Genomic DNA, 26721 nt, shown 5'->3' with positions numbered 1-26721 from the left:
TGGAATATTGCTGAGCCTCATTTGCATACCTAAGGAGCTACCATTTTTGCACAAGAAGGGGCAGTGCAGACATTTCCTTCTGGTGCAAGAGCCTCTTCTGCAAAAAATGGCAGCTCCTTAGGTATGCAAATGAGGCTTGGTGATATTCCACACTTTGCACCAGAAATGTGCAAATGAGGCTATTTTCTAGGTTCAATGACGTGTGGGGGTTACAGCTGCTTTGCTGTAGGAAAGATCGATCCTCACCAGCAACATGGAAAAGAGTGGTCAAATGCACACCACCACTTAAACAAGGTATCTTCTTCAGTCGATATTGTTACAAGTTGGACTTCCCTGGGTCTGGCACTCTTGGGACCTGACTTGTTCCAGACAAGGGATTTTGCAGGAGCATAGGAGGGATGGGAGTAGGGGGGTGCCAGCCTACCCGCTGGACTCCTCTCCCCAGCCACCTGGCACCACTGCCCCAGACCCTGTAAGCTCTGCTGAAGTGGGTCTGGCCCACAAAAGCTCATCATCTAATAAACCATCTTGTTAGTCTTTAAAGTGCTACATTGACCTGCATTTTGTTTCAGCTACACCAGACTAACAGGGCTGCATCTCTATCACTATTCTGACCCCCACCTGCCCTTCAAGTACTGGCAGCCCTGCTGGCGGTAAGCTGTGTGGTTCCCCCCCACCTGTAGGCTCGGGCAGATCCCCTGCCCTGCGGGGTTCTAGTCCAGCAGCAGCCGAGGTCTGGCTGTGCCCCGCCCACAGAGGTTCAGCCTGGTGCTCCGGGCCTGCAGCAGGCACTAGCCAGGCACATGGCTCACGCCGCACGGCCGCCGCAGCGCAGGGAGGGGGCTAGCGCACGGGCCGAGGGCCAGGCTGGCTCCGAGCGCCGGGCCAGCGCACACTCAGGCGTGCACAGCAGCGCGCTCGGGCCGGCGGGGCACACGAGTGTGCGCGCTCGGGCGGGGGCGTGGCCGCTTTGCACGGGCGCACGCTCGAGGCTGCAGACAAAACGCCCCGCCCCCGCCTCGGCAGAGCGACCCTGGACTGCAATCCCCAGCATGCAGCGCGGCCGGAAGGGGCGGGGCCGGGCTCCCGCGGGCTGCTGATTGGCTGGGGCGGAGATTTGAACCGGCGGAGGCGCGGGGGAAGGACTAGTGCGTTCGGCGGCAGTTACCCCCCCCCCCCCCCCCGGGTGAGTGGCTGGGGGAACGGACTAAGGGTGGGGGAGGGGTGTGGGGAACGGGGTGGGGCGGGGGAGGAGTGTGGGGGCTAACATGTGGGAGCTGGCGAAGGAACTAAGGGTGGGGGCTGGGGGAGGGACTGAGGAAGGGGACTAAGGGTGGGGCTGGGGGAGGGGCTGAGGAAGGGGACTTGGGGTGGGGGCTGGGGGAGGGGCTGAGGAAGAGGACTTGGGGTGGGGGCTGGGGGAGGGGCTGAGGAAGAGGACTAGGGGTGGGGGCTGGGGGAGGGGCTGAGGAAGGGGACTAGGGGTGGGGGCTGGGGGAGGGGGGGCTGGGAGGGTGGGGCTGGGGGAGGGGCTGAGGAAGGGGACTAAGGGGTGGGGGCTGGGGAAGGGGCTGAGGAAGGGGACTAAGGGTGGGGCTGGGGGAGGGGCTGAGGAAGGGGACTAAGGGTGGGGCTGGGGGAGGGGCTGAGGCGTGGGGCATAGAGAAGGAGATGTGGGGGCTGGGGAGCAGGGTGGGTGGGGGAGCGGAAGGGGGCAAAGAGGTTCGGCGGGCGGGTAGGTGAGGCGCGGAAAGGGGCCAGGCAGCTGGTGGGTGACTGGGGAAGGGGTGGTGGAGGGGCCTTAGGGGCTGGGGAAAAGAATTGGGGGCTGGAGAAAGGGCTGCTGGGAGCAGCTTTGGGAGAGTGAATGGGGTGCACAGATTGGCGGTGTCAGGGAGAGGTGAGGGGGCGGAGTATGGGAGCTAGGGGGAGGGGTGGGGGCCTTTGGGAGGGAGCAATGTGGGAGGGGATCTCGGGTGGGGGAGCGGCTCTGAGCATATGGGGGTCTTGGGAGAAGGTGTGGGCTGAGGTAGATCCCGCTGAGAGCAGCGAGCGTAGGGCAGACCCTCCTTCGGGGGGATGGCATGTCTGCTGCTGCCAGGGGAGGCTCCCTGCTAAGGATGTTAAATTGCTAATCGTATAGTCGATACAGATTACAGATTAGTCGACTGTGACTGTGCTTTAAATGTAGTAAGAGCCTCCGGGCTCTTAGTACATTTAATATGCAGAGGTGCAGTGTCCTGGACCATGCCTGCTTGAGTCCCCGCTCACCCCATGCTCCCTGTGGCGCTTCTGCTTTTGAAATATAGCAAGAGCCCCGTGGAGCTCTTGGGACATTTCAAAGGCTGAAGTGCCGCAGTGGGAATCAGCATGAGTGGGGACTGCTTCCGTCCCTGCTCATGCCCTTTCCCTGCTGTGCCTCTGCCGCCCCACAGAGATGGTGCTGGGGAGAACCTCATTTTAAGCCGGCCCCTCTTTTCCCTCCCCACCCTCGCACCGGCTCCTGCCTCTCCCCCCGCCCCCAGCATTGGCTCGTGCTCCTCCCCCCTTGCTGCCTCTCTTTGATAGAGGCTTCAAGTGTGGAGGGAAGCAACTAGTCCTGTCACTACTGCTTATCAGATAGCTGACTAGTCCCTTAAATCCCTACTCGCTGCCAGCAGTGATTTTTGTGGGAGCACGTGGAAAGCCAGGCTGCTGGCAGGCTAACAAGGGTCAGTCACAAGGGATGGCCCAGGGCTCATTTGTAAGTGGGTCCCAAGGGAGCGAGGGTGATGAGTGGTGGGAACAGGATGGTACTTGGCAGAGTTAACAAACCGAACCGCCTGTGAGGTGAGCGTTCTCTCTGGTCTGGCTTGCTGTTACTGTGACGAGAGGACGGACGTGGGGGCGGTGGTGGATGAGAGCCTTTCAGTACGGAGACCTGGTTGGATGTGGTGTTTTGACCCACCTCATGCCAGCATAGGAGACCTGCAGGGGCTCTGTGTGATGGGCCTTTACACAGACTTGCATTGTCAGCATTAAGTATCTCCGAGTGCAAGGCCAGGAGACTCTCTAGTGAGTCCATCCTCCAGAATAACACAGGCCCAGGAATGCCATCCCGTTACTCCTGCTGCTTCCCCCTTGCTACAGGCCAGAAGCAGGATGAAGCGCCTAAAAGGAACTGACTTCATGGCCCGAACCAGCAGCTGGGAGGAGGTGGCCATGCTGCGCTCGGAGCTGGAGGTGAGAATTCAGGAGATCTCTGAAATCTGTTTGTGGGCAATGGGGCTGTCCAGCTGTTTTCTGGCTCCAACCCTGCTTAGTGGGAAGTGGCTTGGGTAGGGAAAAAATTTGGCATCAACCCCCAGAAAAGGGGGAGGCTTTGGCCGTGGATGAAGAACAGCGTGTGTTCCATACTCCCAAAGTGTTATAAGGTTGCAGCAGGTCACTGGGAGTGGGACTGTGGGTGCCAACCACAGCTCTAGCGCTGACTCAGGAAGCAGCTTTCCTTCTGTGCCCGTCATTCCATCAGGAGAGTAGGCCCAGCACTGTGCTGGGAGGGGGTTGTGAGGCCAGATAGGAAAATGCAGCTGCTGTTGGAGGCACTTGGAGCATTTCAGTAGCACTAAACTTCTTGTTTCCGTTCAGAAATGCCTTGACTGTGCCCCAGTGAGCACAAGCAACCTCTCCTGGCAGAGCACGGCATGTGATAAAATCCTCCGGGCTTGCATCCACTGGCTGGGACTAGGCAGGAGCTGTCCAGCACACTTTCAGAGCCTCTTGGACCTGGCTGAGCTGGCATGCAAGGGTTATATAGAAGCCGGGCCCCAGCGTGTTCCCCTTTACCTGGAGAAAATCCTCTATCACCTGCTGAAGAACATTGCTACCCAGGGAACCTATGAGTCCTGCTTGAAGTTTGCTGATTTGCTCTATGCCAACCTGGCAAGGTGCCAGCCCCCAGAGGTGCCTGCAGAAGACTTTGAGGCCATTGCCAAGAGCAGCTTTAGCCTGCTGTGGAAAGGTGCAGATGCCCTTGCTAAACTGGCACCAGGGAAAAGCAGGGAGGTGCTTTCAGGCCGGCTGCAGGCCGTGCGCTTTCTGGTCTTTCTGGAAGAAGACTGCTCTGCCCAGTTGCCCTTGGAGCCGCCATTTTTTACTTCCCAAGCCGCTCGTCAAGCTGCAGCGGCTGCTGTGATGTTTGAGGCCCAAAGGAGCCCCGTGAGCAAGGAAGATGCCTGCTTCTTCAGCGAGCAGCTTCGATGCCACCTGATCCTGGCCCTACTGAGTGGGAGGAGTACGGCAGAGCCTTTGCCCCTACAGCGGTCCCTGTGCCTCTTCGAGCTCACCTTGGAGCAGTGCCGGCGTCTCTGCAAGAGCAGCTGTTTTAGGGCAGGCAGAGAAGTGCTAGACCAAGCCCAGGGCCACCTAGCAGGAGCTGATGATGTCAGGAAGGGCTTTGGTGCTGCTCTGGGTCTCCTGCGTGCTGGAGTCGAGCTGAGCCAGGTGGTAGCGCTGGGTGAGGGGCAGGCAGGGCTGCACCTCTCCCAAGCGGCTGCAGCTCTGAGCCGTGCGACTGGAGCCCCTGAGCCCCTGCCCAGGGTGCTGAGTGAGAGCTGTCAGTTCATTGTCTCCTCCCTAAATGGGTACGTGAAGAAAAGCGATCGGACGCTCTTCAGCCTGGAGGACGCTCTTGGCCTATCTGCCTTTATGGAAGGTTATTCCCAGCTTCTCCGTAGGCTGCTGGATAGCGTGAGTAAAGCTTGTGACTTAGGCACGCCCCTAGCGGGGTGGGGGCTGAGGCACAACGGTTGTGCCAGGCTTTCATCTGTGCTTTGTACACCCCCTCAGAGGGCAGTGAAGGGCCAGACCCATTGGTAGCTGGGCATTCGGCTGAGGGTGGCCTATGGCGGAGGCGTCCCTTTTGTGGTATACCAGCTTCCCATGAGCACTCGTGCTCTGCAGCCAGAGGGTTAACTTGGCGTTCAGGTGCACGGATCCGCACTAGCATCCATCCAGCTAGTGCTCCAGAAGGGCAGCGGAGCTGCTGCCCCGCACAGCCCCGTCTGAGGTCCTAAGTACGTATGCGAGCCACCCATATCTACTGCTGCCCATGCTGCCGCAGAGCGGGTAGCTTTAGTGCACTGGCTTCATCCAAGCTGGCAGGTGTCCATCTCCCCAAGCGGGAAACTAATCCCCTCCAGTTGCAGTGGAGGTGTAGCCTCTGGGAACCACGTGACCCTCCAAAATCTAACCTGCCAAGCTGAACAAGGGCCTCTCCATGTGTTAAAGGGGTTCTGCTGACACATGTGAGCTTCCCTTCTCCCCTAGCCAGCCGAGGGTTAATAAGGAGGCGTCACAGGTTCATGGGGTGGGCTTGTATCTGATTCTCCATGCTGATCTGGCTGTTGCGTTTTTGCTTTCCCTCTTCAGATTCCTCCTGACAACATGAAGCCACAGCAAGCCGTGAACCAGCTGCACTATCACAGCCTGCAGCTCTGCACCACAGTGGCCTATGATGCCTTCCTGGGTTCCCAGGTACTGGCAGCCCAGGGACTAGCATACGCCCCTAGGGACTGGGAGTTGGCGAGGGAGATCTCCAAGAAGCGTGGGTGCACAAACCCATTAAACTTCTCACTGCTGGGCTAGGCCCTGTTGGAGGACACGGGACTCCCATGTGGGGCTGGTTTGCGGAGGTCTGGGCTCAGCAGGCGTCTGAGTGCTGGAATAACACTCCCACGTCTGAGATTGCTCAGTCCCCTCTGGGCTAGGATGGATGCCGGATGCAGCCTTCCTTGGTTGGAAGGTCCCTGATTAGACGGGGCTGAATGTGCCCCGGAGTGTCACTGACTAGTCAGCTGGAGATGGCCTCTAGAGGCCATGGTACTTGCAGGTTGCTGTTAGCATCAACTGCACTAATTACGCCAGGGTTCCCTCCTGCCAGTTGTGTTCTGCTCCCACCCAAATGAAGGGAGTGTGGCCAAGTGGTTAGTGTTGGGAAATCTGGTTTCAGTCTCTGTTCTCTCTAACCTTCTCCATCCATGTGCAGAATACACTTTTCCATGTGCACCAATGTATGTGCAAATGTGCACTTGCCTGTGAACAGTGTGCCAAGCAGCTGGGTGGCAGCTGAATCAAGCACATTGATTACAGGGAACACTGCCTGTAAGCCTAAGCCATTGTCTTGGGGCTGTACCTTTCCTGTGGCCTAGTGGCTTCGTGCTCTTAATCCTGATTATTTCTTTCCCATGCAACTACTCAAACGTTCCACTGCTCCTAGTGCATCTCCTTTGCTCCCCAAACCTCTGACCTTCCACAGGTGGCAGGATCGGCTGGACTGGAGCAGCTGGTGAGCTCTTGTCGAAGTATCATTACCTGGATGCTTGATGCACTCGAAGGGCTCTCTGAACAAGACCAGGTGGAGTACCTCGAAGTCACAGGTCAGTCTCTGAGCCTCCGAGCAGGGCCATGCTCCATCATGGGTTGCCAGGCTTGCTGACGGTCAGGGATTGGACTCCCCAATGTCTAGCTGCTCTGTGCTGCTTCGCAAGAAGATCTGGTCCTCTACTCGAAATGCAGAACAAATCTGAGCATAAAAATATTGCAACGTTTACTAACGCACCACAAATATCCCACGCTCTACTGGGCTACCAGGGAGGGAGACTGACCTCTTCCTCTATGAAAGCATCCAGCCCTACCTTAACTCAGCTCCTGGGGCCTGATCCTGTCACTTGTGCAAATCTCCAGCAACTGAGTTGAAGTCAGTGAAGTGGTGCTGTTAGTGAGGCGATCTGGAGGCTCTGTGTTCTCATCCAGTGGTACGAGTACCCTTAGGGGTACACTAAGTCGGGGGGTACGCTACGTCAACACAACTGAAACTTGGAGAAAATGGAATTTTTGTTAAGTTTTATAGCACTTTATTATTTTTGTACTTTTTACACCCATTTCATTGCCCGCCCAGCTACGATTAAGTTGTTTAAACAAATGTGTTGCAATGGTAGAAGAAAATTGTCTGAAAACTGTAGGTACTGGGGGTACTTAACTTTTTTATGAAGGACCCCTTTAAAAGAAGTCTACCCTTCTTCTGTAGACTGATGCTTTCTCCTCGTGGGGCTGGTTGTGGGGAGTCTGTCAGAAGTGCCAGGGCAAACCCTTCATTTTGAGACCGAATATGGTGCCTGCATGATATGTTGTCCTTGCTGGAGTATCACAGTGGTTGGCACTAGGCCAGTGAGCTCCTTGATGCTCCACCAGAAAATCCAGCTCTCTCCATACAAGCTCTTTGCCATTTCTCCCACAGCTCATGGAGGCTGAGCAGGTAGATTCTCTCGCAAGGGATTGGTAACAAGGCTTGTGGAATGAGGGCGGTGGGCCCCACTGCGCAGTGGGGAGAGAGGAGTGTAATCTCCTAGTGAGGTAGCCTTTAGTAATCCTGCTTCTCTTTGCCGTCCAGCCTCATGTACATTCAAACTGGCCTATGGCTTCTACAGCCAACAGCTGTATGTGGAGGCCAGCTCGCTGACTGAGCTGTTCTGCAACTGGCTGAGGAAGGCAGGGTCCTGTAAATATCCAGAGCTGCCCACAGAAAGGGTGAGTACCTGACAAGGATTCTGGGTCGCTCTTTGGGGCTTCCAGATCTAGAGTAAGGAAGCCATGACCTTGAATGCCTGGATTATAGTGACCAGACTTCCATGAAGGCAGCATGCTTAGGCATGAGTGTCATTAGATGTAAGGTGCTTTCTCTCCATCCTCTAGCTGACGTGGAGTCCTGACTGCCTCTCTGCCCTCTGGCCCTTAACATAGGGCTTCGTCCTAGGGGCCAGGAAACAGGGAAGCTTTTTCCAGTGGCATCCCCTTGCAGGGATTGGGTGGAAGTCAGTCTCGCCCATCCTGTGGCAGGCTGCTGCCAAGCCCTGCTCTCTCTCTCCACAGGTGCACAAGTGCTTTAAGCTGCAGGTGGAAAGCTACAGGAAGCTGGGCTGGTTTGAGAAGAGCCTTGACTGTGTGGCACTCTGGCTGGCGGTGCTGCGGAGCAAGATCCGGGAGCATATGGCAGAGCCAGTCTTGCTCTGGGTCAGAGTCAAAATGGATGCAACAAAAAATGGGGATGAAGACCTGAAATTAAAGTAAGGAGGGGGCTGAAATCTGGGTGGGAGTATTTCTTCTGGCCTGTCACTTCATGGAGCGAGGGACTGGAACCAAGTTTCCTGGAGTTGGTCACTCACCTTGTGGCCGTTCTACTCTCTGCCTCCATTTCCCCATCTGTAAAATGGAGGGATACTTGTCCCAATACCCCAAGACAGATCTGCTGTTGCATACACAGCCTGATCCCTATGGCAGCATAGACACAGTTGTGTGACAGTGATCAAAACTCCTGAAACACCTAAAGGATAACCTGCTGCTTCCCAAAACCCACTAGCTTGGTTAGAAAGCTGGCCCTGTGCCATAGCCCCACCCATAGTGCTGCACCATCAGGAGCCTTGCAGCCATCTTGCGTGGCCCACGTTGGAGCACTGCTCCGGTCCAACCCGCCTGTTTCCTGCAGGACTCTCAAGGATGCCTTAGAGGGGTATGGCCTAGACATAGGCACCCTGGTGTCTGTGCTCTCGGAAGAACTGAAGGTCTACAAGGCTACACGGGCCAGCACGGGGCGGGAGCGCTTCAATGTGATCTGTGACCTTCTGGAGTGCTGCTCGGCGGAGGGCGGCTGGGAGCACAAGCGGGCGGTGAACCTGGTGGAACTGGCCCAGGTGCTGTGTTATCATGACTACTCGGAGCAGACAGCCTGGTGAGTGGCTGCTGGGAGCGTGGGGTGGGCCTCCTTGCCCTCGCATCTCCCTGTCCCTCTGCTACCTGCTTCCTCCTGTTCTGACTAGCTGCCCTTCCCCAGGAGGCAGGCACGTAGGGAAAGCAGCCAGGTGTGTATTGAAAACCTGGTGTCTTACAAATGTGCTTCCCAGGTCTTCAGCCCCTTGCCAACTGGCACCCTGGGGTTTGCTCCAGGCATGTGCAGGGCAGAAGTCTCCATTATGTAAATGAGAGCTCGTGAATAACAGCGGTTCTGGCTTTTCTGTTGTGCCTCCCATCTGGGAGTTTCCTGTTCCACCTGCCCTGCAGGACGTTCCATGGAGTTCCTAGAAGACTGTAGGTGCTACGGTTCCAGCACGGTCAGACTGTCCCTGCTGTGAACTATTTGGCCTCCCATAACTCCTCTTTCCTGGTCTGAATCTCAGGGTGCCAGGCAGTCCTGGGGATTGAAGGTCTCTGTACAGTACATGCCTTTTGGTGAAGAAGGGACTGGAATATGGGAGACCTGGGTTCTGTACCCAGCTCTGTCACTTCACTGCTGACCTGGTCCATTTCCCTGCTGTAAACTGGGGACGATGTTTTCCCACCTTAGACTGAGCATCTCACCCCATCTTCTAACCGTCTCCTCTCCTGTAGTTCCTCCCTGGACTCCGTACGGGAGGCCCTGCAGCTGTTGGACTCTGTACCTGTGAGTGCCAGGAACCGGGAGCAGCTCCTGGACGACAAAGCGCAGGCCCTGCTCTGGCTCTACATTTGCACCCTAGAATCCAAAATGCAGGAGGTGGGTGGCGGTGGCAGCCGCGGGAGGTGGGTGGCGGTGGCAGCCGCGGGAGGTGGGTGGCGGTGGCAGCCGCGGACGCTGCGGGAGGTAGCGATTCTGATCCAACGTCCCCGCCACACAGGCGGTCTAGGCTCAGGAGCCACCTTGGCATTGTGTTGTGCGTGGCAAGGGCAGGGGAGAGGCTGTGGCACTCAGTCATGCTGCTGTCTCTGGAGAGCTGTGTCAGGGCAGCCCTGGTATCAGTTGGGCCCATGCAGAGCTCTACTGCCTGATGCCCATCCCCACGTGTTCCAGCTACGCCTGGCTCTACCAGGTGTCTTTCTAGTAGAATGTCAATACTGCAAAGCCCCAGCACCTGAAGCGGGGAAATGGCTGAGCAGGCAGAACAGGGAAGTGCCCATGCTGCTCTCATGCAGCTGGCTGGGAGGTTGTTCTTGGGAGCCATCCCTGTGCCTGGCCCATCAGATTGGCTTTTCACCCTTTGGGGGAAGGCAGCCAAAGACAAACCCCTCTCATCAGACATCCCATCCCCACTGCAGTAACTGCCTTGGCATCTCTACTTGTGCAGAGCATTGAGAGAGACCAGAGAGCCAGGGACCAGGAGCAAAAGAACCTGGAGAACTTTGAACCTAATGACCTCAACTATGAAGAGCAGCTCCAAGATGACAAGTTCCTGTACAGCGGCATCTCCTTCAACCTGCTGGCAGATTCTGGTGAGGCCCTTTCGGGGTGGAGATTGGACAATTAAATGCAGCAGCATCTTGGAGCGATGCCAAAGTCTTCTGGCCTGGGTTAAAGGCACATGGGTTCCAGGGTCCGAGGGATGCTCCCATGGGAGCCTGGGGAATGTGTCCCACTGAGCTCCACTGCTGGGGTGGGACTGGTGGTCGCTCCCTGTTTGTTTTTTGCTCCAGGGAGCAGGTTTGGCCTGTCTGGACACTGTCACCTGCAAACGCACAGCACCCCTTGCTGGGTGTGCGGGGTGTTGGACTCATTCCCTTTGCCACCACTGCTATAGAGGTGGGTTTTAGCCAGTGCTGGGTGTTCTGGCCCTGGAGGAGAGGATCGCACACACCTGGTGCCTGCGTGACCACTGCATGCCTTGGTGTTTAGCACAGTCCAAGTGCCTGGATGAGGCCCTGGCCTTGTGGAAGACGCTCCTGGCCAAGACGGGAGTCCCAGCTGTGCGCAGTGCTGAGCAGACCGTGGCCTCCCTGCACATCATGGCAGCGCTGTACAGAATGATGGCAAAGGTACTGGGAGATTGGGCCCTGGCCAGCTAGGGGAGGTGGCTGCCTTGTGGCATTAAGATGTTCATGCTGAACAGCCTCTACGTGCATGAGGGCTTGAGTAGGACCAGCCTAGGTCATTTCTGCACTAGCTGTGCCAAAGTTACTGGATCTGTCTCACTGGCCTGTGGTCTTGGGTGACCCTTCATGTTTTCATCAAACACCTGTGCTGCCCTAGTCAAGGGCTAGCTTGTGGGCTCTGCACTTGGTGCCCCCGACATGCTCAGCGATTGGTTTCTGTTGATCTTTCCTCCTCCCTAGAGTAGGACCATCGCCTGGCACCCACAGGAAGTGCTGCTGTGGATCTGGTCTCATCTACCTGCAGCATGTATTTGCGAAAAGTGTCCCCCCGTTATAGACATCTCTTCGGTTCTTGGCCATGGGGGTTTCATTCCTGACCCTCTTCCTTCAGTGGCTGGCTCATGCCCTGGAGCGTGAGGATTTTACCCTTTCATGTCCCCCTGCTGTAACTGAGGGGGTAGGGGTGTTTGAATGTTGGTCACGTTTTCTAAAGCCTTTGTGACGCTCAATGGGAGCCTGCTGGCTGACCCCCTCTAGCAATCACTGTTTGTATCTAGCTCTCAGGCGCCTCTTTAAACAGTCCTTGTCACTTCTGCTGTGACACCCTGTGACCCTCTGTCCGGGTACTTAGACGCTGCTATAGCAGTGAGGGCTGTCTCCCGTTCCCCCCATCACCACCCCCTCCCATTTCTGCCCTGGAAGGTCGTGTAACTATTACATGGCTGCCGGAGGTGGGTGAAGTGGCTTTAAAGTGTGCGGGGCTTGTCTAGGGTGAGCTCCTGTAGAGAGAGGGTGTGTTTCCCTGTCCACAGCCCCTGCAGTCCATGGAAAGCTATCTCCTGATCAGAACACTCTGCAGTGGCCTCGGTGACTGGCTTGGGACCGGCAGCGCCTTGTGTCAAGTGACTAAACTATTGTTCCAGTTGGAGTGTCCCAGCGAGGCGAAGGCAAGTGTCCGCACTAGGGCAGTGCTGTAAGGTGACTTGTAGCCGGGGCTATCAAGGCGGAGTCCACCAGGGCTTACGTGGGGGTCAGTCCTTGAGCTCGGGCTGGGCCAGAAGAGCATCCTAGCACTCTTGCATTTTGTTTTAGTGGCACCCTTTATGCAGCAGCAGCTTTCACGCCCCATGCGCGAGGTCACACTGGCAGGGTTTGTTCCACTGCTACTGGAAACAAAAGGGGTCCAGGCCAATTAAGCAGGTCCCAGAAGGGTCCTTGGCAGAAAAGTTTGGGAACAGCTGACACGCAGGATGATGGTGCCATTCTCTAGCAGGGTGGGGACACTGACGCAGCTGCTGTGCTCTGAGCTGAGGCGCCTAGAGGGCCGTACAACTGGTAGGCCAGACTCTTTTCAGCTTTCCTGTGCAGTGCTGCTGTCCAGGGCTGTGAAGGAAAGCTGAGGGCATGGAGTCCAGTGGAGGAGCCAGTTTCTAATACGATCCTAATCTTCCAGTTTTAGGGGCTTTGTGCCTCTTAAGATTGTGACTGTAACTGAGCGGAATTCAGCTATTCCCATTAGCCCGGCCTGCCCGTGCCTCATTTGGCTTCTCCTTTCAGAGCTTTCTGGAAGAAGCAGAGTCCTGCCTGCTGCGAAATGCTGATTGCAGCAGTGACTCCTACGTGCTGCTGAAGCAAACCTGCCTTGTGCTCCGCAGCCAGCTGTGCTGTGTAAACCACGAGGTAACCAGCCCTGCAACTTTCCAGTCCCTTTTTATCAAGACTGAGCTGTCCAGAAATATTAATGTGACCATAAAACGTGGGTCTTCTGGAGCTAGTTGGAAAACAGGCCGCCTCCCACCCACAGAAAAAACTGTATTTTTAGCTGTAATAGTTGGATTTTGAAATGTACATCATGGGTGTTGTAGTCTGGGTACATTAAGCTCCCGTTGTCCCATAGGTAGAGCCCTGTGACTCCACAGGTATCCGAGGTTCAGATACAGACGTAGTAGTGGAAGACATGGCTGTTTGAATGAGCCCGTTCTTGAACTGTCCCCTCACACTTCTGTTTCTCCTCTCCAGTCTGTTCCATAGATTACACCTACTTGAATCAAACTGTAAGGCTGGACAGATCAGTCTCGTCTCCATAGGAACTCTGGCCTCCAGATCACTGTACCCTCAGTCGTCCTCCTTCTCTCCTACAGGTTGAAGAAGGCCTTGTCCTGTTGCTAGAGGTCCTCCAACACCCAGCGCTGCAGAAGACAGCCAAGGTTTGGTACCTGCTCCGAGCCCATGTCCTCCAGCTGACGGCCATGTATCTCAGCCTACCTCCAACCAGCCTTTCGGCTGAACTCAGGCAACAGCTCTGGGCTCAGGGTGAGTACGGGGACCTGGGAAAACCCCTTAGCAGTGTGGGAGGTGTACTGATGGCCGTGGGGCTTTGGGTATATACTGGGTGGCATATGCCACCCCAGTGTCTGCCATGGTAGCATAGGAATCTGGAGATCTGGCTTTCACCTGCCTGCCGGTGATGACACACCCTCTCCTCCCCCCCGGTCCACAGCATTAGTGACCTGCTAAACTTGGGCACTTTTCTTACCACAAATGTGGCAAATGTCTCTTCTCCCCCCTTACTGTGTGGGTGGCCGCAATCTACCGATTGCTCCCATGAGGAGTAAGGGAAGCTGATGGGAGCGTATCCCCTATCGACCTCCCACTGTGGAGACTGCACCAAGCTCGGTCTAAGGTACGTCGACTTACTATGTTTTTGCAAGGCTGGAGTTGCTTACCTTAAGCCGACCTTACCCCTGCAGCCATAGCCTCTCACGTACCAACGGTGGATCGAGTCCTATGGCCATCTGCAGTGGTGACCAGCGCCAAGTCAGCGCTCCCATGGCATGCTTTGCCGACTTATGGTAGGGGGGATTGCTTCTGGACCCACGCTATGACTTCTATGAGCATCTCTGCAGATGCTGCTGCTCAAAATGTCCCTCATTCAAAAGATCATTGCCTGCTTGCGTCTGTCTTGTCACACCGTCCTTCCAGACGAGATGGCGGGAGAGCAATACTGGAATTGGCATGCTTTGCTGGGGTTTCTCCAGATATCTGGTGTCGTGCCAAGCACGAGGGATGTGAATGGTTAAGTGGTCAGTCTCACTGTTAACCTTTCATCAGTTGACTTTGTTAACCAATTCAAAGGGATTTTACATCTCTACTGAGCACTCCACTGAATGGTGCAGAGGGAGTGGTTGGCGTCCTGCAAGGATAGCAGGTCATGCTAATGGTCGTGTGCGCACGTGCTTTCCCATGTGCAGGATGGAAAACCCCTGAGACTGCTTTGGCTGATGCCCACAAACTCTTCCGCAGCATCCTCCTCCTCCTGATGGGTGGTGACTTGCTGTCCTCACCCAAAGCTGCTCCAGAGACTCAGTTTGTGGATCATGGTAAGCTGTGTATATGCACAGACAGTCTAACAGCCCTGGCGAAGAGAAGGCTCCCTGTCCTCATCAGCTCTTACTTCTGCGTGTGGGGGGAAATCAAGGAGGCTGGTTTTTAAAATTGTGCTCTTTGGCATCTGCGCGGGGAAAAGTCCGCTTGATCTGTTTTAATCTAACTCTTCACCCTTAGTGGCAGCAGGCCTTGTGTCTCCTCCTAGGAGGAGGCAAGTCTTTAAGCATCTTCTTACAACAGTCTGCTGTCCAGGGACAAGTGCCCAGAGGGCACGGAAGTGACTGACCGAAGGGGCAGGGGGTGAAATACCCATGAACACTGAGTTGGGGGAATCCTAGCTGTTGTGCCAGAGACATGGAACCTGCCACCATGGCATCTAGCTGGCAGCTGATGCCACAAATCCTTCAGTATCAATGGAAGTGACTCTACACTGGAGTGTCAACCTCTGTGTGACCCACCCTCTCCAGCAGAGCTGTGGTGCAGAACGTCTTGTGGTTTGCCCTTAGTTTTGTAGGCACAGTGAAGAGAGAGGCTCCCTGTTCACTTGTCCCCTTCTCGTGCAGGGGAAAATCTCCTGCAGAAATGGCAGGTGCTGGCTGACATGCTGGTCTGCTCGGAGAAGCTCGTTGCCCTCTTCAGCCAAGTGGAGACGGTGTGCGAAGCCAAAGCTTTCTGCCTGGAAGCCCTCAAACTCACCATGAAGCTGCAGGCCATTCGATGGTAAGGGGCTTACTAGGAAAGGCTCCTTCACCGGGCACAACACGCTCATTTCAATGGGGAGGGACTGCGTGCCTGGAGAGAGGGCCATGCCGGTCAGATCACAACCCCCCCCCCCCCCCCATTCTCAGTGCATCTTCCCCTCCCCCCAACATCTGACTCGCACAAGGACTTGTGCACATCAAGGCTGGGATTCTTCTCTCTGCTATTCCTTTGGGGCACTGTCCTGGCTAATAAATGCTGATCCTGCCTGTGCAGCTGCCAGAACCAGGCTTTCAGGCTAGCTGGAGAAGGCCACTTCCTTCTCAGAGACCGGGAGGCCAGGTGGCGGGTTTAAGCAAGCTGCTCTCCATGCAGGCAGCAACCTGGTGTGGGGGGTTGCTGGGCTCATCCCGAACAAGCAGCCATGCACAGGAACTCAAGGGCACGTTGCTCAAGTTTTAATCTTGTAACTGAGCTCACCTCTGGGGAAGTTGGGCTCTGGAGCTCAGCCAAATGAGCGTCCTCGTCGCCTGGTGTCTCTATCCTGCGTTAATGGAGGTGGGGCACATTGGCCTCCATGGACTACTAGTCACACTGTGGCTTTACCCAGTGGGAGCCAGGCCATTGATGGGTTTCTCTTCTCAGGTGTGCTCGGTTTCTGGTCTTGAAGGCCCAGCTGGAGCTGCAGCGAAGCGAGCTGGAGCTGTCTCACTCAGACCTCCAGCAAGCCCTGTTCCTGCTAGAGTCTGGCACTGGTGAGGCGCTCTCCCTTCTGGCTCAGGGAAGAAACGGGGCCTGTGAACCCAGGGCCGGGCTGGAGCAGCCTGTGGCAACGCACCATGGGTGCTCTAGCTGGGCCAGGCCTGTCGCGCTGTCTCATGACTCATTTAACCGGTTAACCATGGTCACAGGATTTTACATCCTTAATGTGACTTCTGTGGCCCCTGAGCAGGGAATGTGACCAGCCCTCCACGTGGCATTGTCCATTGGCGGCAACAGCCATACAGCTTCAGTCAGGGCTGGGCAAAATACAGCTCCCGGGCTGGATCCAGCCCATGGACACAGCAGGGAACCTCAGACAGGCTCCCTCACCTGCCCACCACTCAGAAAAGCAGCTGAAGGGCCGTTTGTCTTTGAAGAGTTGGGGGGGGGGCTTCATGTACAGCCCCTGCTGCAGCACGATCCCACTGGCTGGCTTGCAGCCAATGAGCTGCCTGTTTGAAGAACAGGCAGCACACAAAGCACCCCTCCCCTCTGGCTCTCAGCTGGTAAGATGCACATGGTCCCTACTGTTGGTGCAGGGGTGTGGCGGGCAGGGAGCCTGCCTGAGAAACCTTCTGGGCTGCTGGCCTAGAGTCGCATTGGGAAGTCTCCCGGCCACAGCCTGCCTCGGACACCCCAGCACCCCCTTCCCCTGGCACCTATACCTTCTCCCAGACTCTGCCTCCCAATCCCCTGCTCCAGGTCACAGCTGCCTCCTTCTCCCACACTCCCTTCTGCACCCAACCTCCATCCCAGACCCCCACATCCCCTCCATTAATATCATGGAAGAGTGCAGCCCTTTACCACTTTCCAAATTCTTGAAGTTGCCCCCCACCCTCAAATTACTGCCCACCCCTGGGTTAGGTGGACAGCGAGGGGTGGAGAAGGTTCTACGGACAACAGGGCCCTAGCTGTCCGGCTGTGCAGCATGTCTCGTACAACAGTGCTAATGCCACAACAGAGGACACCCAGAGATCCATGAACCAGAGGGGTTGGAGCGGGGGGAGGTCGAGACTTGGCGCACAAACCAGACCAGGTGGCGCTTGCTGAGAGCTGCCCCTGCGGGCGGGTCAGTAAAGGAGTGGCGAGTAGCTGCTTCCTGGAAAGAGTAAGGAAACGTTAATACTAGATGCTGGGGTCCCACAGCTATAAGTCTGGCTCGACAGGCCAAGATCACGTCCTGTCTTGAGGCTGCATAACACGCTACTGCCTAGGGTGGCAAGCCTGGGGGGAGGGCAGGGCAGTAATGGCTTGGCTTGTCTTGTCTCCTGCATGTTAAGCAGACCACAGCACAGGCTGATTGCAAGTGGTGGCGCTCCAGTAACTCACCCCTCTCCCTCTCCAGACTTTGCTTCTGTTGAGTGTCAGAAGAGCGAGGTGAAGATCGATCCAAAGAAGGTCAGATCCAAGGGCAGCAAGCACCAAGGCCCCAGTGCCGAGCCTGCGGGCGAGGACGACAGCTTCCTCAAGGGCCGGGTGCTAGAGTTTGTGGACACTGTGAGCATGCAGGAGAGGGGCCTGACAACCTCCCCAGTGCTAAAACCCAAGGAGAAGAGATGTTTGAATTTCCTGAAGCACTCTGCTCAGTGCCCCTGCTCCCTCTGCTCTGACGTGACCCTCTCGACCATCTGCCTCCACTGGACGGTCTCTTTTGCCCAGGGGGAGCTGGCATCAGGGAACGCAGCTGAGGGGTTAGGTCTCCTCCGGGCGAGTCTAGAGCGCTGTACTGGCGTGACCTCGCGCTTCTCCACCATGGTGTGGGAGGCATCCGGGGGCGATAGCAAGAAGGCGGCTGTTCGGGACCAGTCCATGCTTGGGCTGCTGGACGATCTGGTCGCCAGCATCTATGCCAGTCTGGCTGCTCAAAGCATGAGTGGCCACCGGCCAGAGAAGAGCCTGTGGGAGCTCCTGGAGGCTGGCCTGACGTTCCTGTCTTCCAGAGTGCCCCACCTGCCGGGTCTGGAGTACCACAAAGCAAGTCTGCTGCTCACCAAAGCCACAGCTACCATCTACAGCCTGGCTTCCAAGCACCACAGCTGCATGGCTCACATCTTCTCCAGCGTCTGGGCCTGGAAACCCCCAACTCCCTCCTCTGAGACCAAAGGATCAGCCACGAGCAAGACCATCAAGAGAGAGGAAAGCCTGCCCCTGAAGAGTAGAAGCAAGAAGACTCCAGTGGCAGCTTCTGGCCGAAAACCCAAAGCCAGGAGAGGTCAGGGAGTCCAGCCGTTGCCTTGGATAGACTCCAACGATGTCTTTGCCCTGGGAGACTCGGATGGAGAGGTGCCCCCTGTCGTTATTAGACCCATGATGGACCCCTGTACCCCCGTGCAGAAACCCTTCCCTCCCACCAAGAGTCACTCGCACACTAAGCCGACCGCTGGCCCCAAGGCTCCATTCATGGTGTTCAATGAGGCCTCCCCTTTGGGGGCGAAGTCTCAGCTGCTGAAGGCTCCCAAAGCTTCCAGGAGAGTCCGATCTCGCCTGAAGGTAAGGGAGTGGGCCCAGCACTTGTGGATGGACAGTGTGTTTGGGGCCGATGGTACATGGGGGTGGGGGGGGTCTGTGTGTGCCACTTCCAGAGCCCCACTGCCTAGTCAGACTGAACAGCTCACCCAGGGAGATGACCACTGGGTGGTGTCCAGTCCTGTCCCCTCTCCCACCCCTCCAGTCAGCACAGATGCGCTCTCTCGGGCCCTGTCCTAGCTAGCTCTCCCTTCCCTGGGGAGGGCCAGGCTGCAGCCTCACTCAGCATCCATCCTAACATGTCCCTTTGCTCTCCCTCTCCTGCTGCTAGCTGCATGAGCTCTTCTGCTCCAGGAACCTGATCCTTTCCTGAGGACTTGGCTCTTACCACCGCTGTGCATGGACTGGCAGGGTTAATAGAACCCTGAAGCTGAAACTGTCCTTAGGCTAGGGGGCGCTTATCCAGATTTGCAGGCTGTTAACCCCTTCCAAGGCTCATTCTCCCCTGAGCCTGGCCTCTCCCCTGGAAATCCTGGTGGCTCAAGCTACATGGAGCCTGTCACCTTCAGGTCTGTTGGCCCCGTTCCATGAGTACTGGAAACCACTAGCCTCTCCGCACCCAGCTTGTGAGCAGCGTTGGGCAGCGGAGGCCAGTTCTGACAGGGATTTCTGTCCTTGGACCTCAGCAGAGACTGCCCTCAGTAGGGTACGGGACCTGGCCTCCTGCTCCTGCTCCCGGTGGGCCAGGGGCTTGGGAGAGGGGAGGAGAAACTGCAGTTGGTCCTGCTGGGGTTGGAGATTCCAGGGCTCCTGATTCTGTGCTTAAAGGCTGTTCCCTCCAGCCTCCTCCTGGTGCCAGAAGGGCTGGATAAATCTCACTCTGGGTGTTCAGAGCACTGGCCAGAGGGGCCCACCAGGCTGGACTGGAGAGCTGGGGGCCAGGAGCTACCCTGGAGAAGCTGATTGCACCCTCCTGTTCCCAGGTGGCCTTCAGTGATGACAGCGATGTGGAGGATGCCAGTGCGGCAGCCCCACGGCCAGAAGACAAGAGGCTGGCTGCCCGCAAGGAGCGAGGGCCCGCCAAGGCCAGGCAGGCATTAGCCTGTGGCAAGAAGGTTTCAAGGCCAAAGGACTTGGCTGCTGACACAGGGGGGGCCCGAGCCAGCTCTTTGGACAGCTGCTCCCAGAGCAGCAACGCCAAGCCCCGGAGGACACGCGCAGGCAACAGGAAAGTGTCTGAGCAAGAAGCAATGGCGGCAGCAGCCCGGAGAGGCCCCTGTGGGGAGCAGGAGGAAGGGGAGCTCCTGAGAGCCATCCAGGAAGAGGAGGGGCTGGAAGAGGGATTGGAGATCAGCTTTGAGGTCTTGCGAGGATCTGATGAGGAAGAGCCAGCCCCAGGTAGGCCTGACTTCTGGCCTATCCAGAAACGGGCAGGGAGGGCTTGACCGCGTCTGCCCTGGGAAATGTCTTGGGCAAGCTGGGGCGCGTTGGCTCAAGGGGCCCGGACACCGAGTGGGGTTTCTCTGAGAACAGAGGCAAAGGAAAAGGCTTTTGCTAGAAGAGCCCTGATTTGGGGGCACCCAAGGTTGAGCAAGTCCCTTCGCTGCTCGGTCGGTGACATCGGGTGAGTCTGTGCTTGCTGCCAAGGGGGAGAGTGCAGGCAAGAGAGCCCCATGGAGAGGGAAGCCTCAGGGTTAGCCCCCGGAGGACGGTGGGAGGCCTGACCGGAGGATGTGCGGCGGCTGCTCTTGCCCAGTGCGGAGTGAGGGAGAACAGAACCCTGCCCACTCTGGCTCCACCTCCCACAGAAGCCCGTCCGCCAGCCCTGGCGAGGCCTCAGACGTGCTCGCTCTTGCCCACAGGGAGGCAGAGGAGGACCGCAGCCCCTGGGCTCAGTGGGGCCGACGGGGAGCATGAGGTTCTGCGGCGAGATGCCAGTGCTGATCTGGAGGAGAACTTCCTGGTGGCAGAGAGGAAAGGGAGCCATGACCCCTTCAGCCTGCAGGCGCTCTCCTCCTCCCTGGCTGCTGCTGTCAGTAAGTGCCCTGGGAACACACTGCACCTGGCTCTCCACACTCCACTGTGTCAGCAGGGGCCTGGCCTGCAGGCCGAGAGGGGAGTCCTGGGGGAAGCCAGGACCGCGTAGCTGCCCTCTGCCTTGTCTTGCCTTCACCCTGCTGCAGGAGCAGCATGGGGCTTGGGTCAGGCGCTGGCCATGCTCCTCTCGGCTATAGCACGTCAGCATCTCCTGTTGGCAGCTTGCCTGGGTCAGCTGAGACTCCTCTGAACATGCTGCCACTGTAGCCCCCTTCCCACCCCCGCCCAACTCCCCATGGCAGCGCCCTGGCTCTTCTCACACCCGGTCTGACCCAGCGTTCTTTGCTCTGACTGTTCAGGTGCATCCTCTCTGGACTCTGTAGCCAACATCCTGAGAGCTGCCTTCCAGGCCATCAGCCACTGCCCTCCGAGTGCCCTCTACTGCCAGCTCTGCCGGCTCCTGGCACTCTGCATCGGCAGTCGGGACCCCGTCGCCACTGCTTACCTGGTCTCAGAGTCTGTCTCGATCACTGCCCGCCATCAGCTGATGAGCAGCATTCACAGGAGACTCTAGTAAGAGCTGCTCCCCTGTTCCTCCCCCTCAGCTGGCAGCTTCTAGATCCCCTCTGCAAAGGCTGCCTTGAAACCCTCCAGTCACATGGGGCACACCTAGCCTGTGCAACCCACGGCCACAAGGAGACAGCACTAACCCTGCATTGGCTGCACAAAGCCTCCTGAAGCGAGAACAGGCAAAGTACCTTGGTAATACTGAAAGGAAGGTGGGCTGGTGGATGGCTGACCGGGCTGGAAGCCGGCGATGCCCCACCTCTCCTCGTGCTGCCGCCAGATCAGTGTGGCGGGTTGGGTCACAGAGATCCCCTTGAGATGGTCACTCAGCGTGCTGGTCCTACCACTGAGCCCCCCTACCCCCCCCCCCCCGCTCCTCCACCTTGTCCTGCTGGCTCAAAAGCGCCTTCTGCAGAGGCCCAGAGTTGGGGTAACAGCGACCCAGTAGAGTAACTCAACACAGAGAACAGCTCCGCTCTGGAAGGCTCAGCTACAGGGACTTGACAGCACTAAAGGGGCTTAAACCCCAAAGAGATCCTCTGAGAAGGAGCATGAGTTGGCTCTCCTTATCGGGGGGGGGGCGGGGGGTGTATGAGAGGGAGAGAAGCAAGGTGGGTGCTTCCCCACCACCAGGAACAATTCTTTACACTGGCTTTGATTAACAAATGTAAGTGACTGCAGGTGACCAGACAAGTTACTAGCCTAAAATAGACCCCAGTTAGCCGGGTACACCCGGAGATTGTTACAGATCCTGTTTCTCACCCTCATTCTGATTTCAGTAATGCTCTTCCGGTCAGAGCTGATGGTTTTGCTGGCCTGGGTCTCACGTGGGGAGACAGTTTCCAAAAGCCAGCTGAAGACTATCCGCTTTCATCCCTCCGTAGGATTTCCCCAGGGTGCGACTTCTGTTTCATCCTCCTCCCAATGGAAAAATACCAATGTCAAGGGATTCCAGCCCCAGGTGTAGGCACATCCCTTCTTGCCTGTTCCATCAGCCTGGGCTCAGAGCAGCCTTTCGGCCCCCCGCCTCTGCCCCTCCTGTTTTCTGGGTCCCGCGGGGCTCTGCTGCACTGACCCGCCCTGCTTTCCTCTCCAGCAAAATGAAGAAAAAGTCAGTGGCCGGGGTTGCTGCTCAGCTGCAGGAGCTCACCCTGCAGGGAGGGGGTGCCGGTTCGCAGCTCCAGCACCTGGAGCAGCTCCAGAGCTTGTTTGAATTCAGTGCGGCAGGGCTGGGCCCAGGAGAGACCGAGAGCTTCAGGGAGCAGCTGCAGCAAATCCCTGGCGGTACGTGCTGGGCGGGAGGCTGCCCTTCAGACCGGGTAGGGGTGGCTTTTGGCTTTTCCAGCAGCGAGGTGCCCGTCTGGCCCTGGCTGAATGGGCAGCGCCGTTGCTAAGCGAGTCTGGGCTCCGGTGTCCCTGGAGCAAACAGCCGTCCCCGCTGGGGACCTTGTTTGCACCCTCAGACCCCAAGCGAGGAGTGAATGGGCCTGGGGAACCAAATCCTCCTGCTACAGGGCAGGCTGTTGGCATGTGGGCAGCTTGCCCTGTCCCCGTGTCCATGCCACTGCACTGGGAGGGCCTGGGAACGCGCCAAACGGCTCGTAGCTGGGCGTGGCCCGTTGGGTGACCTCCCCTAATTGCTCCTGGCAGGTGTAGCCGTGTGCCTGCTGACCCTGGGGAGCCTGCAGCCTGGCACTGCTGGGGACACCTTGCTGCTAACCCGCCTGGAGAAGGACAGCCCTCCAGTCACCATCCACATCCCAACAGCTCACAGCAAGGTGAGGGTCAGGGTCCATGGCACAGCAGGCTGGCAGCAGTGGGGGCTCAGGACGGGGGTCACAGTGCTGTGTGTCTGCAGGCGCCCCTGAGCACCGTGCTTGGCGAGTTTGATGCCATCCAGAGGGAGCAGAAGGAATTCAGCAGCTGCACGGACAAGAGGGACTGGTGGATGGGCCGGACGGAGCTGGACAGAAGGATGAAGGTGGGTGGGGATGCAGGAACTCGGCGGAGCAGGAGCCTTGGGCTTTCTGGCTACCTCTGCCCCACCTTGCTCTGCCAATGTGCTTCCCATGGCCCTATGGGGGAGCTCCCTCCTCACAGGCCCTTCCACTGAGGGGACTGGGGGGGCTTTGCTGTCAGTGCTCCAGACTCCTGTTCCCTCCTGCAGGTCCTGACGGAGACTCTGGAGAAGGAGGTGCTGGGCTGCTGGAAGGGGGCCTTGCTGCCGGCCAGCCCAGACCCCGCTGTGGGCGAGGAGGCCTCCAGCCTGCAGGAACGTCTCCGGGAGTGTGGCTGGGACGGCTCTGATCTGGCCCTGCTGAAGGTGAAGGAGAGTCCTGGGAGGGCCAGCCGAGGAGCTCCGAGCACGACCCGGCTCTTGGCTTTGGCCGGGCAGGGAGATGTGGCTGGTCTAGCGTTAGCCTGCTGAGTTGAGCCTGTGACTGGTGGGAAGGGAGCCAGGTCTCCACTAATGGGACCTGACCTCAGGAGAGCACGTGGGTCCCATGGGGGGGTTTGAGGTGTTGGTCCCACTTCTGGCCCAGTCGCTCACGCCTCAGTCTCTCTCTCCCCTCAGCTCGTGTTGACCAGCGCTCACCTCCTCACCCCCCAAGACGTGCAGTGCCTTGCGTCGGGGCTGTGCCCAGCACAGCCGCATGCCGCGCAGGCCCTGCTGCAGGAGGCGCTGGACAGGGGGAGATCCCGCAGCGGGCAGGCGAGTGGTCACCTGGTTCTTGTGCTGGACAAGGTTAGTGGTGGCCTCCCCAAAGCATGTCCCTGCCAGCCCAGCCCCTGGCTCATCGGGTGTCTCTCTCCTCTCCAGCACCTGCAGAAGCTGCCCTGGGAGAACATGCCCTGCTTGAGAGCCCTGCCAGTGACCCGGCTACCCTCCTTGCGCTTCCTGCTCAGCTACACCCTTGCCCAAAGAGTAAGTGGGGGGTGAGGCGGGCCAGGCTGGGACAGTGGGTAGCCCCTTTGGGCCCTTCCTCGGGATGGGGAAATCCCCTTCCCCCGTCCGACCTGCTCGACTTACTGAGCTTGAGAGATCCAGGCAAGAGGAGCAGTGGCCCCCTCCCTGCTCGCTGGAGGGGCTCTGAGGTGCCCTGGGGCAAGTTCCATGTGCTGTGAGCCAGGACTAAGTTCACATGGCTGGACGGGGCACTGCCCAGTGCCCTGGGTCCTGGGGTGCTGTGGCTGCCCACACGGATCCCCTCCAAGATCTCAGCCTGTGCCTGGGGCTCTGTAGGATGCTGCACCTAAGGGGGGAAGTAACACGTCTCGGGGGGCCTCATTTCAGCATCAGCCAGGGTCTGTCCTCACCCGCGGGGTGAACCCCAGCAATGCCTTCTACGTCCTCAACCCTCACGACAACCTGCCTGGGACAGAGGAGCGCTTCCGAGCCTGGTTTGAGAGGTGGGTGCGTCCCTGCCTGTGTGCCCAGTGGGGAAGAGTTAATCTGCCCACCTCAGACGGAGACGTGTGTCCCCTGAGGCCTCAGCAGGTGCCCGTAAGGGGCATTGCTAAGCCAGGCCATGGGAGTTTGCCTGTCACTGGCAGGGCGGCGGGCGCCCTGCTCTGTTCTCACTCGGTGTCGTCTCACAGCAAACCCGGCTGGAGCGGGGCGACAGGAGCAGTCCCAAGCCAGGAGCAGATGCAGTCGGCTCTCACGGAGCACGATCTCTACATGTAAGTGTTGCTGGCGGGTTGGGGGCCACCTACAAGCCAGCGGGACGTGGGTCTCCAACGGTGGGTGGAGTCAGCAAGCAGGGCGAGTCCCTCTCTCACAGATGTGCACCTCAGACTTCTGGGTACCATTGCCAGCTCCCCTGCTCCCCACTCTGAGGTCCAAGGAGACCCCTCTGCAGGATGCTGCTGCCGATGGGTTTCTGTAGTGGCAAGTGGCGCACTCCTGTGTAAAGGACAAAGCGTAATGATCCTGAGGGATGGGGTGCGCCCAGGGGAACAGTAGCAAGGCACCCCATCGGGCCATGGCTGCAGAGCATTTGTCCTGCGAGTCAGCCTCACTGGAGGCCAGGGAGCTGCGTGGGAGAGCAGTGACCCCAGCTGTCACCAGATCCCCTGCGGTGCTGGGCACTAACCACAAACTCTGCCTTAGCTACGCCGGGCATGGAGCAGGGGCTCGATTCCTGGATGGCCATGCGGTCCTCAAGCTGGACTGCCGTGCTGTGGCCCTGCTCTTCGGCTGCAGCAGTGCTGCCCTGGCCCTCCGTGGCAACCTGGAGGGAACCGGTATCATCCTCAAGTACATCATGGCGGGATGGTGAGTCTCCCCCTGGCCCACGTGGCTTTAGAGCTGTGTGTAAACCAGGGAGGTGCGAGGGTTGGAGGGCTCCTTCCTGACCCCTGTAGAGGCTCAGTTTGGACCCTGAAACATGAGGTCTGGTCACCCTGGCTGAGCTCGTAGAACTCCATCTGCTAATGGCCATAAATCAACATCCCTAATCCCATCACAGCCTCCCACTCTGCTGCCTGAGGCCAGTGCAAGCTTCCCTCACTCACTCACCACACACATCTAATAGCAGGGAGAGGGTTAGGAACTGAACTACCCTCTTTGTACTTAGGCCAGACATGGCTATGCTGGGTGAGGGTACCGGCTCCAGCCCTGTGTCTGTTCCCTTTACAGCCCCTTGGTGCTGGGAAACCTCTGGGATGTGACTGACCGAGACATCGACCGCTATATGGAGGCACTTCTCCAGAGCTGGCTGAAGTCGGGACCAGGTGCTCCTCTCCTCCAGCATGTTGCCCAGTCCCGCCAGGCCCCCAGACTCAAATACCTGATTGGTGCAGCCCCCATAGCCTATGGCTTGCCTGTGATTCTGCAGTGAGACCCCTGTCCAAGGCGTCATGGGACTTGGATCATAAAGGAGATCCAGCACCTGACCTCTGCCTCCTCTGGACCAAAGCTCCTCTGAAAGTGCCTTTTGTTCAGATGCTGATTTTCAGCCTTGTCTGTCTGATCTCGGCAGACAGCCCCTGGTTGGCTTCTCATAAGGACTTGTGGATGGATGATCTCTTAAGGTTCACTGTGGCACATTTAAACAGCTGCAGTGTCTTGGAGTGGCTGGTCTGGGAGAAGAATCGTATGCATGTAAATTGTCAAATCTGTATGAATAAGTTATTTTAATAAAAGTACCTGAGTTTTTATATTGTAAACTGCCTTACAACTGTTATGGTCAACTGAAATAAAGCTGGTGGAGCCATAGCCTTGAATCATGTGGCTTTCCTGGGCCCCAGGGCAGGCAGACAATTCACTCCTCCACTTCTAACCTAAATCGAAATGGAACCAGATTGCTAGTACTTAACATTAAAAAGGTCGTAGAGCAGTTTTTAAACTAAGGACTGGGGGAAAGCCAATATGATTCTAGGTTGTATCAACAGGTGTGTTGTAAGCAAAACTCGTGAAGTCATTCTGCCGCTCTACTCTGCACTAGTTAGGCCTCAGCTGGAGTACTGTGTCCAGTTCTGGGCGCCACATTTCAAGAAAGATGTGGAGAAATTGGAAAGGGTACAGAGAAGAGCGACAAGAATGATTAAAGGTTTAGAGAACATGACCTATGAAGCCAGGCTTCATGAACTGGGCTTGTTTAGTTTGGAAAAAAGAAGATTAAGGGGGGACATGATAGCGGTTTTCAAATATCTAAAAGGGTGTCACAAGGAGGAAGGAGAAAATTTGTTCCTCTTGGTTTCTGAGGACAGGACAAGGAGTAATGGGCTTAAAGTGCAGCAGGGGAGGTTTAGATTGGACATTAGGAAAAAATTCCTAACTGTCAGGGTGGTCAAATATTGGAATAAATTGCCAAGGGAGGTGGTGGAATCTCCCTCTCTGGAGATATTTAAGAACAGATTAGATAGTCATCTGTCAGGGATGGTGTAGACGGAGCTTGGTCCTGCCTTGAGGGCGGGGGGCTG

The 26721-nt window shown here is 57.4% G+C and overlaps 1 protein-coding gene across 2 annotated transcripts; it reads left to right on the top strand.

The window, feature by feature from the left end:
* The first annotated feature begins 1979 nt into the window (after positions 1-1979).
* Positions 1980-26014, top strand: ESPL1 (extra spindle pole bodies like 1, separase). Of its 2 annotated transcripts, none has more exons than XM_075915757.2 (30): positions 1980-3222; positions 3628-4728; positions 5410-5514; positions 6296-6416; positions 7430-7566; positions 7909-8102; positions 8522-8764; positions 9421-9565; positions 10134-10278; positions 10679-10818; positions 11688-11822; positions 12433-12555; positions 13017-13188; positions 14127-14255; positions 14826-14982; positions 15607-15716; positions 17069-18213; positions 19173-19587; positions 19998-20225; positions 20586-20799; positions 21890-22077; positions 22444-22571; positions 22652-22774; positions 22961-23116; positions 23369-23539; positions 23615-23719; positions 24089-24204; positions 24394-24477; positions 24908-25072; positions 25436-26014. In XM_075915757.2, the coding sequence occupies exons 1-30, from the start codon at positions 3142-3144 to the stop codon at positions 25635-25637; spliced, it is 6678 nt and encodes a 2225-aa protein (XP_075771872.2). In that variant the 5' UTR covers positions 1980-3141; the 3' UTR covers positions 25638-26014. The 2 variants fall into 2 exon arrangements, with proteins under 2 accessions (XP_075771872.2, XP_075771873.2); XM_075915758.2 differs by having other exon boundaries at positions 3130-3222; positions 20052-20225.
* The last annotated feature ends 707 nt before the right edge of the window (positions 26015-26721 follow it).

Source organism: Pelodiscus sinensis, chromosome 31 (genome assembly GCF_052426305.1).
Source record: "Pelodiscus sinensis isolate ZL-2025 chromosome 31, ASM5242630v1, whole genome shotgun sequence".
NCBI classification, from domain to species: domain Eukaryota; kingdom Metazoa; phylum Chordata; order Testudines; family Trionychidae; genus Pelodiscus; species Pelodiscus sinensis.
The sequence above is the reverse complement of the archived record's forward strand: the minus strand, read 5'-3'. Positions and strand labels throughout refer to the sequence as shown.

Bases quoted from the DNA above. Each gene is read 5' to 3' on its own strand.
- ESPL1 (XM_075915757.2), top strand. From the start codon at position 3,142: ATGAAGCGCCTAAAAGGAACTGACTTCATGGCCCGAACCAGCAGCTGG. The intron at 4,729-5,409 runs GTGAGTAAAGCT...TTCCCTCTTCAG, and splicing joins TCCGTAGGCTGCTGGATAGC to ATTCCTCCTGACAACATGAA. The intron at 6,417-7,429 runs GTCAGTCTCTGA...TTTGCCGTCCAG, and splicing joins GGAGTACCTCGAAGTCACAG to CCTCATGTACATTCAAACTG.